The sequence below is a fragment of the Stegodyphus dumicola genome, chromosome 9, assembly GCF_044657685.1.
Source record: "Stegodyphus dumicola isolate Sdum_Otavi_A_Nest chromosome 9, ASM4465768v1".
NCBI classification, from domain to species: domain Eukaryota; kingdom Metazoa; phylum Arthropoda; class Arachnida; order Araneae; family Eresidae; genus Stegodyphus; species Stegodyphus dumicola.
Genome location: NC_140776.1, coordinates 22,488,300 through 22,501,088, shown reverse-complemented (window position 1 = coordinate 22,501,088; position 12,789 = coordinate 22,488,300). Strand labels below are relative to the sequence as shown.

At 32.3% G+C, this 12,789-nt stretch overlaps 1 protein-coding gene across 3 annotated transcripts in view; it reads right to left on the bottom strand.

Annotated features, from left to right (window-relative positions):
* LOC118198685 (stomatin-2-like) overlaps positions 1–12,789 on the bottom strand; it is a 113,860-nt gene that overhangs the window by 17,966 nt on the left and 83,105 nt on the right. For all 3 annotated transcript variants that reach the window (XM_035370422.2, XM_035370423.2, XM_035370424.2), the window contains 2 exons: positions 3,864–3,936; positions 1,796–1,878 (listed from right to left, as the gene is read on the bottom strand). In XM_035370422.2, the coding sequence (XP_035226313.1) occupies positions 1,796–1,878; positions 3,864–3,936 (156 nt within the window). The remainder of the gene's footprint in view (positions 1–1,795; positions 1,879–3,863; positions 3,937–12,789) is intronic.

Genomic DNA, 12,789 nt, shown 5'->3' with positions numbered 1-12,789 from the left:
TTGACTAACTGCCAGTTGCTCGGCGAGTTGTTTATGTGTTTGAGAGTCATCTTCGTCCAACAATGCTTGTCATTCCAAATGTTCGTATTTTTTGGCGGTTTTCCATTTTCCTCGTCTGCAACATCAAAGTCACTACTTTTGATCCGTCGAAACCATCGTTCACACGTGTCTTGCGATGGAGCATGGCCATCATAAGCTTCTCGAAGTAATCGGTATGATTGAGCAGTTTTTTTTTTTTTTTTTTTTCAAATGGAAACTCAAATGGAAAAAAAATGCTGTCCTCGAATGCTCTTTGTGTTCGTTATAAATTTCGACACATTGAACACAACACTATATGCATACACTTTTCCAATTTATCACTCGTGTGCGTCTGACACTTGTGGATGACACAATAAAATGCCGCAGTGTCAAATCTTTATAGCACAAACTGCATTGGTGGCCCATCTAATGTGTGAAATCCGCATTTCATACTTGTACACCGGGTATGCGTTTGGAAAATTTCAAAAAAAAAAAAAAAAAAAAAAAAAAAAAAAAAAAAAAATTGGAAGCATTTAATTAATATATTAATTTCACATGGGACTTTCTTTTAAAAACTTTTGCATTGATATAAATTTAACTACCAGGAATTGTACCATATAACCGTATTTATTGATAAGAATGTAGGAGATATAACTTTCCCTTCTAGAGAATCAAAGCGTAAACTTAATAAATGTAACGAAGAATATTCTGCAAAGTCTAATTTTCTTAGGGAGCATACACTATGGACTGAGAAAAAAATTCTAGCCTTGTGAAACAAAACAAAAGTCAAACGAAGGGTTTGTATAAAACCCTCTTATTCGAACACAAACTTAACAATTACACAGCTTGGGTTTACATAAGCCAAGAAGAACTTCTGGTTTAACATAAATATGTAACGATGAACAAATTCAAAATGTGGTAGATTAGCCTAACGGCTCACATTATACTTTAATGCTCAGGCAAGACCAGCGAAACAAAGCTGAATGGCTAGAAGCACTCAACGACACTAAATCTAATAATCACGGTACAATGTGGCCTGGAATAGACAGACACTGTCGAAACTCTTACTTATATAACACTTCTTTTTACCTTAATCTGAATAAACTCTCGCTGTCTCATTTACATTTGGGCATGAAAAATGTGGATGAAAAGAGAAAAGAAAGTGCTAAGTTAAAATGAACTCTTAATTAAAAATAAATAGATAAGCCTCACAATCTTTAAAAACTATACTTGCCATTTATTAAAAATTGTCTTTATTAAAATGTTTAATTGGATAACGCAGTATTACTTCAAATACTAAGAGTAATAATAATTACTAAGTGAACTACTTAAAATAAAATTATTTTTGCTTTGTATAAATTTATTTATTGCATTCGTTTCTGAATATCTCTCAGTTTATTACTGTCTCTTAGAATAAGACTTTTACTGAACTATTTTTCTTCATGATTTCTTCATGAGGAATTTATCACAGTTTTTTCGCTTCAATAAAACTTAACTGCATAGCATATTTGTTATTAAATTAAGTCCTTGAAACGCTTTGTATAATTTGGTTATTCCCAGAAAAAAATCCCGTTTAAACAATACCGCAGAATTTACTATGCCTGTGAACTCTTTGCTTGATTTGATTATTTCCCAGAACTCCTTTTTAAATAACACCAGAATTTACCAATCTGTTCAAAATTTAATAAAGGACTGAAAAATATAATACGAATCTCTTGAAAATAACGAATGGAAAATATCAAAACAAAGTATTCGATAGGAATAATCATGTTCTTACCTCTTGTGGAGGGACATCAAATGTCAGAGTTCGGAGATCTACTTTAGTATAGTTTTCAATGCATGGGAGGATGAAAAAAATTCCTGCAAAATGTGTTAAGTATTGTAGTTGCAAAGAATAATCTACTTGTAAGTTAATCAACATGAAAAACCTTCAACAACTTATTAATTTACATAATTAAACTAAATTAGACTCAGTGGACTCTTAGAGAGTCATGGCCTGTAGTAACCTGATACCTGCTTTCTTGACCGTGGGCCCCGAGATGCATGAACTGGATGGGCCTGGAAAACTGGTCAGCTTGTCGTAGGACTCCCAGTCTTTACTCCCCAAGCGAACTTAATACTAATTTTATCGACCCACTCAAGCGATGAAAGGCTAAGTCAGCCTTGCCCAGTCCGGAGATCGAACCCGGACTTGCGGTGCTGATGCGTGACGCGCTAGCCACTGCGCCACCGGGCCTCAATTTGCATAATTAATCAGCATAAAAATTAAAATATTTTGATATTTACATATTCAAATTTTAGTACTAAATGTCTTGCCAAAAGTTTACAAATGTATGCAAATAAGGAGAATCTTTCGACTCTGCGTTTCATCATTGCATTTAAAACTAAAATTTAAATGTTCCGTTTTCCATGGGGTTATGATAAACATATCATAAGCATTATTTTAAGCATTTACTCTTCATAAACATAAAAAGAATTTTTTCAGATCTTTAACTGGTTACTATTTCCAGCTTGGTTTGTCCTGCATGGCAAAACATACAAGTTATTACTAAATAAACACAATTTACCCCACTTTTTAATTATTAATTTAGACTCTCCTTTATAACTTATTGTTATTCTTGAATACAATTATTTAGGCGATCTTGATATTGACATTTTCCTCATCCAACAAGTGAGAAACATTTTGCTTGCCTAAGGAATGGCCTTTATCTAATTTAATCAATTCAGATAACTTTTATGTTTATCTTTCAAATTGCCTTTGATTCCAACAATAAAAGACATAATAATAATTTTAAATATTTTGCTCTCAAAAGATTTTATCCCTGATTTTAAACCCCAAGGGAATTCCTTTATCCTTGATTCCTTGAAGATCTTCAGGTCATGAAATGAAACTTGCATTTGGAATAAATTCTTAAATTTTTCATCTTTAAGTTAGTGTTGTTATTAATGCTGATATTTATCAAATATACTTGCTCATATTTTTATTAATGTTGATTTTTATTTTCATGCCATATACATATCAACATTCAAAGAGATGTTTCACTAAAAATGTATCTTTAATGACTGCTCGTTATTAAGTTTATAAACAAAAATTACAAATTAAAAACACTGTTCGTCTGTGCTATTCCATCAGCAGATCAGCAGATGATAATGATCTGTAACTTCTATATTATTCTCAAACGCCCTTTTAGCTGTTATTGACCTTACAGCCCTCCTGTTGTAATCAACAAATCTAACAGTCATTTGTAATCAGCAAAGCAAGAAAAAAGTAATTCATCTCATCTGCAGCGCAGAGAGTAAATTTTTTACTACAGATTCTTGAATTTTCATTTTAATGTTTGCTAGTCGTAATGTTCTTTTTACTTTCCGTATTGTGAAGTTATAATTAACCTTTTCAAAGCGTTTTTTGTTCACAATTTCTAATTTCTTCCATTTTTCAAACTTTTTTTACTGTTGTGAACAATTACGTACATATTTTTTCCTCAAAATTTTTTAAATGAAAATTTTGGTTTCTGAATTATATTTCATTGAAAACGTTTAGATTCATAAATTTTTAATTAAAAAACTATGAAATTTTAATAGTTATTATTTTAAACACGCTGTAATACACATTTTAAACTTCCTTTTTTATCCTAAACGAGTTTTGTTTTCCAAATTTTATATTTTTATTCAAAACTCATTTTGATTTATTATCGAACTTTAAACATAGTATTCAATATTTTAATGTGTAAAAATATTTAATTTTAAATAAATCGTCCACTTTAAACGTTGATACAAGGTTAACAGTACTGAAGTATGTAATTATAACATAAAAAGAACCATAAAAAGGTAATAAGTAAAATTACCTGGTCCTTTAGATCCTCCATGCAGCAGTCGACCAAGACGGAATATAACAGCACGCTCATATTCTTGTACAACCTATTATAATAATTTTACAGTTACCAATTATTTTTACCAATTATTTTTACCAATCATTTTTACATCTTAATAAATAGATAAAGCTAAAGCAATACGGACAAAGAAAAACGAAAACATTTCGACGCATTCTTTTTTATAGTATAAGCGTTCGTTTTACTTGCTTTGCACGTGATGTTGTCATTTCGTCTGTTGCTTATTCAAAATTTTCATATTATTCTATGTCTTAAAATTAGAAATTAAAATTAATGACCTAAAACTGCAATAGTGTGTTACAGTACAAGTGACAAAATTAACAGTTTAACTCACGCGTGTGTCGGATTTGCGCAGTGCTTATGGGGTCCCAGAAAATTTTCATAAATATTATGGGGTCCTGGGGTCGCAAAAAAAAAAAAAATTCTCAGTAATAAAAAGATGTCGCCACTGAAAAAGGTTTAAGAAGCTCTGTTCTAAACTTTTATATTTTCTAATGCGAACACTTTTTAATATTTTTAAAGCTGTTAAACTCGGACAATTTTACAAGAATGAATTCTATTATACTTCTTTGTACGAAGTAAAGTCTTGTAATCTCGGAAACTTTCGGGTATCATATTTCAACGAAAATATCCATTCGTAAACTCTGTATTTACCTCACATAACTCAAAAACGATTAGCTGTAGAACGTTAAAATTTTGTATGTAGGACTGCTATTATATCTAGTTATGAACTTCCCCTTTTTTGTTGCAGTCAGCCGCACCAAACATATATATATATCTATATCTATATATATATATATATATATATATATATATATAGATATATATAGATATATATATATATATATCTATATATATATATACATATACACCCTGTTGGCCGCCTCGGTGAGTTATTTTTCTTTATTCTATGTTAGCAAATTGTGCATTTTTTACTTTAAAACTGATTTAATTATGTCGTCATCATGTTATAGGGTTAAGATTTGTATGCCTTTAGTTAATCTGCATTCAATATTTGTACAATTATGAGCAATTTAAAAAGTGGCTATAGGGATAATGAGGTAATCATTTGTTAACATTTGAAATCCTTTTAAATAGTTAATTCAGTCAGTTGGTGCACAAACTTCAGTGTCGTTTTGTCCAGTGGGACAGAAAGTCAACTTTCTATTTTTTGAATCAAAAATTTGTCTTCCTGCCCGCTGACAGAATTGCTTGGTGTTGCCGAGAAATGATAATTTTATTTGTAAATATTGTTTTTTAATTGTTTTTAAGTGTGTTTGGTGTTTTAGGTTTTTCTGTATTTTACAATTTTTAATGAAGATGATTTGAGTTTTTATGTATTTTTGCCTTCCCGTGAAGTAAGAAATGAATTGATTGAACGAGAAATATATCTAATAAAATTTGAGGTAATAAGTTTAGATGAAGAGCAGCAAAAAATATGTATAATTTTATATAAACTGTACAAGGAATTCATGTAGTATCTCCATCAGATTTTTTTCAAATTTAATTTAGTCGGTATAGTTGTCAGGAAAGCTGACTGCGATGACGAAGGGCCTGGGTTCGAATCCCGGAGAAGGCATGGCTGTAACTGTCGTCCCTTCATAGGAAAGGTGATGGTGGTCCACCTATTAGGTCCCTCCATAAGAAAGACACCAGCACATCTGGCCTCGTATAGATTAAATAGACTGGGTTACATTAGTAATTGTTCACAATCTGCCATTGTAAAAAAAAAAAAAAAAAAAAAAAAATCGTAGAAGATTTATTTAATTAACTTATATTTAATTAAATTATATGTTTTTACGAGAATTTTTCGCATTGATTGTGTTTAACAACTGTATGCTAATCGATTGAGAATTAATTAAACGATTTGGTATAGTTCTATGACCAGCGCAAAGAATCCTATTCTGTCCAATTAGGACATAAAACATATAGGAAACTCATCCTATTTACGAGAGTGAAAGGATGTTTATGCCCATCGACCAAGCAATTCTACCTAATCGATATAACGGAAATACGTTATTGACAGTTTCCTGCATAAACAGAAAAAGCATTAAGACAATTGTTCAGTTCTTTTAGGCCTTGCATGCTGAAAACACCTTTTATACGACAGACGGTTTCGATTGAAAAGAAAAATCGACCACTTCGATGTAAAAGAAACAAATCAAGCGAAACAGATGAGACTTCAGTAGCATTGCTGATTGTTGATATCGATCGATTTACCACGAAAAGCAGGCACGCAAGCATTAGACGCTATTGAGATGAAGTACCATTTAGGATGCGTTGTTAACAGGCAATCTATAATGGTGACGAGATTTGAGTTTTAAAACAAAAGTTTCTTTTCGAAAATGCATGTCATGCTTGTGTGAGAGGCAAAATGCCAGGTTATTGAAATTATTAATACAAGAATTTTAAAACATAACCGTATTGCTTTGACACTTTATACCGTTTGCTATATGGAAATTGGGATTTTTTTCGTGAATTAGTTAAATTAGGTTATTAACATTTTTCATGGTATTCGTTAAAGGAAAAACAACAGCAGTACTCTAAAGATTGGTAATAACCGACACTGTTATCAGTGCTTTAAAATATTCCAGTTCATTTACCTTTGACACTAATTTATCTTTTGATACAATTTTTGCAATGAAAAATTACAACATATGTAAAAACAAATCTCCGTGATGGAGACTAGGTCAAAATTAATTTCGGATTTCCACGCAGTATTTTTAAAACTTCAAAACAAATAAATAGATAAATAAAATCTGAAAGTTTCCAGATTTTATGTTACGCCCAAAGGGGCGTTTTTTATTTACATAAATTTTCCTTTACATTTTCATTACATACATTTTTCATTTACTAAACTTAATGCAGAAGCTCACTAAAACTGAAGGTAGAAAGGTGCGTGCATTTATAAACCGTTTATGTTATGTTTAAGTATAAATCGGAAAGAACTTAATTTTTTTATTATTATTTGAAAATTGAATTCTAAGATGGCTTATTTGGCAAGGGGCAAGAAATCTGATTAAAAAAAAAAAAAAAAACTTGCCTTGGAACTTGATGTAGATATCCCTTCTGATAATAAAATTGTAGGCTAAAGGGATATGATTTTGAATAGTAAGAAGTATAACGAAGACTTTACTAAACAAATGCTAGATAGAATTATGTGTGATCGTTTAGACACGGAAAAGTTAGAAATTTTAGAGAAAGATAAGCAAAGAACATTTTAACTCGAAAAGGAAAAGATGGAACTTTTAGAAAAAGATAAGCAAAGAGCATTTGAACTTGAAAAACTGAAAATAGAAGCGGAGATCAGAAGAATTAGAAAAAGATAAGCAAAGAGCATTTGAACTTGAGAAATTGAAAACAGAAGCGGAGATCAGAAGTAGTAATGTAAATGATTCTGTTCCTTCTAATGTTAGTAAAAGTAATATTTGTGATATGAGTAAATTAATGCATAAGTATGATTTGAATGAATGTGATATAAGTTTTTATTTAGTCTTATCTGAGAGACAGGTACGACGTATTGGGTTAGAAGAACAAAATTGGGTTTCTCAGCTGTTGGGTCTATTGCCTTATGAAATAACTCAATTAATTTCCCGTGAATCCAAACATAAAGCTAACGACTATAAGCACGTTAAACAACTGCTACTGAGAAAATTTAAGTTAAGCGTTGGCCAGTTTCGTCAAAAGTTCGTTGATCATATTAAAACGTTACGTAATACGTGGACAGATTTCACGTTTGAATTAAAACATTATTTTGAAGAGTGGCTTGTTGGATTAAATGTCACACATTTTGATTCTTTAAAACAACTTATTATTACGCATCAATTAAAGAAAAGTGTCCCCGCTGCTATACGAGATCATTTCATTGATGATTGGTCTAAATTCATTAATCCTGTAGAGTTGGCTGAAAAACTAGATGCATATGAAAATATTCGATCAGGGATAAAAGTACTTCAAGCAGAAAACAAAACTTTTAAGCATAATCCTAAGCCTAAATTTGGTTCTAAATTTTCTGAGAGATCCTATAATCAGTATTCAAGACCCAGAAATGTTAACGATTCTATGCAGACAGATGGTAATTTCAAAATGGGTTTTAAAAACAATTTTGATAATAAATACAATTTGAGAGATAAATTTTATAAAATAGACGATAGGAAAAGGGAATATAATTCTGGTGTCCGCAATGAAAAGGATAACCTGAAATGCTTCATTTGTAATGATTATAGACATATAGCGACGGAATGTCCCCCCCCCAAAAAAAATTATTTGCAGGAAATGTAATGAAAAGGGTCATACTTTTAAAAAGTGTACGTCTAAGAGCTCAGACTTGAAAAGTGTTAAAAATAATTTATTTGTGGAAAAGAATTCAGATTTTTCACCAACTAAAGTATGCTCTCATCAATAATCGAGAAGAAATTACTTCAATCATAGATACGGGTTCTAGTTCGTGTTTATTGAAACAGTCTGCGGCTAAGAAACTGAATCTTATTATAAAACCTGATGTGGAGGAAATTTTTGGCTTTGGAAACCAGAGTAAACCAGCCGCTAGAACATTGGGAAAGTAACTGTTAATTTAGAGATTGATAATGTGGAAAGAAAGGACATTACAGTTCTAATTGTAGGAGATGAAACGTAACCGGGCGACTTATTAGTTGGTCGAACATGGATTGATTTTCCATATATTGCATACGCTAAAATAGGTAATACCTTGCACATACGCTATGCTAATGATTGTCGATTTTCACAGTTGCAAAATGATATCAACACTCCGCGAATGAAACTGAAGGCTTCCCAAGAAACTGAAATCGATAGTAATACGGTTAATTTCGTGTAAGTAATGAAGAAAATAACGGTTATGTTTTAATAAGTGGATCGGAAGATGAGTTGGGCTCATTATTGGAAGTAATACAGGGAGAAACAGTGATTCCAGCCACTAACTACAGCGATCGAAAATTAATTTTGAAAGAGAATGTATCGGTAGAGCGGAAGTAGCAGAATTAGTTGAACCAAGTCCAGATCAGAAAACTGATTCAAATCAAAAGGAAATAAACCTCGGGAAGATGTAAATTCATCTGTAAAACAATCTAAGATAAATGAAGGAATAGACAGATCTCCAAAGAAAGTAATTACTGTTAAAAGAGAGTATCTAAAAAGGAAGAAGTTAAAGAAAAGAACTGAAGATATGCAGAGGAAAATGAAAGCAAATTATGACAGAAAGAAAAGCAATTCTTTAACATTCGAACGAGGAGAGATAGTAGCTATGAGAAGAGTATCTAAATCAACTGGAGAATCCACCAAAACATAACAAAAATATCGAGCACCTTTCATAGTTACAGAAGATTTACCAAGTGGTACCTATATAGTGACTCAATTAGAAGAGAAGGTGAAAGAACGTTACTTTAGTACGACAGCTCATGTGAGCCAATTAAAGTCATGGTAGTGTCAAGCAGAATCAGAGGAAAACGATGATGATGGTGATGACATTAGTGTTGCTGGGGATAACGATAACAACGCAGCATATTACTAAAACTAGGACACGGAGAAAGGATAGAAAATAACGGTGAATTTATATGACAGTTAAAGACTTTCGAACTATAATATTACAGATTTAATTTTTAAGTATAATTTCTTAATGTTTCGAAGTCGGAACAAAGTCAGGATGTCCGAATGTAAAAGTTTTTTTTAATGTATTTTCCCGATTGGCAACACGAGTTTTTTTTTTTTTTTTTTTTTTTTAAGAACGGTAATGTTTGACGGCAATGTTTCTGAATAAAGCAAGTATCTAACAATAAATGTTTGAACTGTAATGTTTGACGGAAATAATTTTGAATAAAGGAAGTAATTGCTAACATATTTATTATCCGATTTAAGTAGCGATCAACTATAAAAGAGATATTTTGTTCATTTCAATTTTCTTTTTCATTCCGCCCTTTTTTACTTCCTTGTAGGAAGCAAAAGCTGTAATCTCGAAAATTTTCGGGTATCATATTTCAAAGAAAATATCCATTTTGACCGCTATCGAATGCAATTTAACGGTGTTTTTGCTTAACGTCTGTACACAAGGACACAATATAGGACTCGTTTTTACCAAAATGAATTATAAAACTAATTTAAAATGGATTCAGAAGAGATTTTTAGTGGTGTCTGTACGTATGTATGTATATCTTTCGTATAACTCAAAAACGAGTTGCCTCAGAAGGTTGAAATTTTGTATCTAAGACTGCTCTAGCATGTAGTTGTGCATCTCCCTTTTTGGTTGCAATCGGCTACGGTTTAAGGAAAAAATCCCACAGGAATAATGCTCACAGGTATAAATGCTCACAGGAAAAAATCCCCGACAGAAAAAAGCTCACATAGAAAAAAACCTTACTTAGAAATATGCTCACACGGAAAAAAGCTCACCTAGATATATTCCTTTTTAAATCTGGTGTTCTTATTCTCTCCATAGACGGTTATTCAGTTATTCAAATTAAGCAAAGAGACTGCTCTTAAACCATTACAGAAGCCAAATTAGAAAAATGCCTCATCATGCTTTCTTTTTCTCATCTTAGATGATTTTTCCTGATTATAAGATCCAGCTTGGAAAGGTTTCGTAGCATTGTCATCTGCATTATTACCTTTGTTACTCAAGTACAGCTATTTATCCAGTGGTAAAGTAATTCTTCAAATAAATACCAAAGTTAATAGAGTAAAACTGTAAAATACAGTACTGTATTATTCTTGAAATGCCTAGATTTGTTGCCACCAAGCAGAATACTGGAAAAGTACTGCCATTACATTAATGGCAATGGCCCTGACCTTATTCTCCCCATGCGAGCGTGGCGCAAGTGGGTGGGTACTGCAAGAGGTTTAAGTATTTGAGGCATATTTTGATTCCTAACTTTAGAAAACCAAAGCCTTCATTAACCTGTATGCTTAAAATCTATTGCTCTAGATCCAACTGCTCAATCCAAGAATCTACTGCTCAATAAAACCACTTCTTATAAATTATGCATATCCAATAATTTATACGGATGGTTCAAAAATGGAAACAGGAGTTGGAAGTGCATTTGTTGTATTAACAAATTCAAATGAAAAAAGAATACTCAAAGCACGTTTAGCAAAGGAAAATAGCACCTTCCAAGCTGAACTAATAGAATTAGCAATAATAAGCTGAACTAATAAAATTAGCAATAAATTATTCAATTGAAAACAACCTGCATTACATAAATATTATTAGTGATTGCCAATCTGCAAAACGTGCACTTCAAAATAATAAATATAATTCTCAACTAGTTGAAGACATCATCAATAGCACCACGGAACATCTCAGTCTATTCCCTAGAATCTCATGGTTTCAAGCTCATGTAGGCATCCAAGGGAATGAGGAAGCTGATGCAGCTGCCAAACGAGCGCTAGCAAGTGAAGATACACCATTTATTTCTCCCCTATGGCCTAAATTATACCTAAAATTTCAACTTAATAATATAAAATTGAACATGTGGGAAAATGACTGGCAATATGGAGAAACAGGCAGAAAACTATATCAGTTTAACCCACAAGTATCTGAAACCTATCTAAAAGCTAACCATCATATTAACTGCTTTCTCACAGGACATGATCCATTCCCCACATACTTTCATCAAAAGAATATTTCAACAACAAATTTGTGTGTATGTGGGGAAATAGGAGATTTAGAACATTATATTAGTACATGCTCCCTTACAAGAGCATCACACATCAGAATCCCTAACACAAACATTAAAGCTTTCATAAAATTTGCAATAAAAAAAATAAATACCTGCGGAAAAAATAGAAAAGACGAAAATTTATTTGTCATCAAGAGGAGAAGAACTCTTTTAATTAATCACTTCAATGTTATGTTTTCTTTTAGGATTTTTTTATACGAACACCATTTGATTTATTATTGATTATTATCCGTTTATTACATAATTCATTGTTATACACCAAATTATTATTATTACTATTTTTTTTACAAAATTTTAGTGTAAGTAACATTAGTATGAAATATTCTAAGTATTATAAAACTATTGGATATGCATCCAAAGTATGTAAGTGCAATGGCAGACTGTTAACATTTCTTGTAATCTCTTTAATCATATGTTCTTAATTGTGTATTATGTAACGGATATGCTCTAAATTTTAATAAATAATGGAAGTGCAATTGGATTATACCCATTTACTCATAGGAAACAATGGGTGTCCTTTTGCACTTCTACGTAAACATGAACATGTATGCTTAAAATATTAAAACACCTTTCCCCGTCCAATCCGTGTCCTCTCTTCTCCGTCCTTTAAGACAAAAAAAGGTGTGAAGATTTTAAATGACATCCTTTCTACTAACAAAGAAACTTCCATTAGCCTTTTAGTACAGAACACCTGAGACGAAACTCGACATGGTACTATGTGTTCCGGGAATTGCGTCCGTACTCTGGAGACCATCCAGGGGACAAGTGTCTGCAATAAACTGACAAAATGCATTTGGGGAAATTGCACCTGCTACTGCATACTTTAGGAAAAGGAAGAAAACAACATCGCAATATCGGCCGTTTCGGACGGTTCTGGTGGTTTGAATGAAAGAGTGTCTCAGGCGTTTCGGCCTTCAAAGCGTTATGGCCCTATCACTTCTATGGATGCGCGCGCTTTCCCGGGACAATTCCGAGAAACGAGATTCTAGTAGCACGGCTTTAAGCGGCAGGCTTCCGAGAAATGGCTAGGAGCTAGGAGGAGCTAGGAGGAGGAACATGGTAGCTAGGACATGTCCCGGCTACGAGCAACATTTTAAAACTTGTCCGAAAATGTTCCGGCTGGGAACGTGTTCCTCGAACGTTCAACCAATCAGACGAAAGTTCTGCTTCTGAAGAATCACGGGTAACTTTCA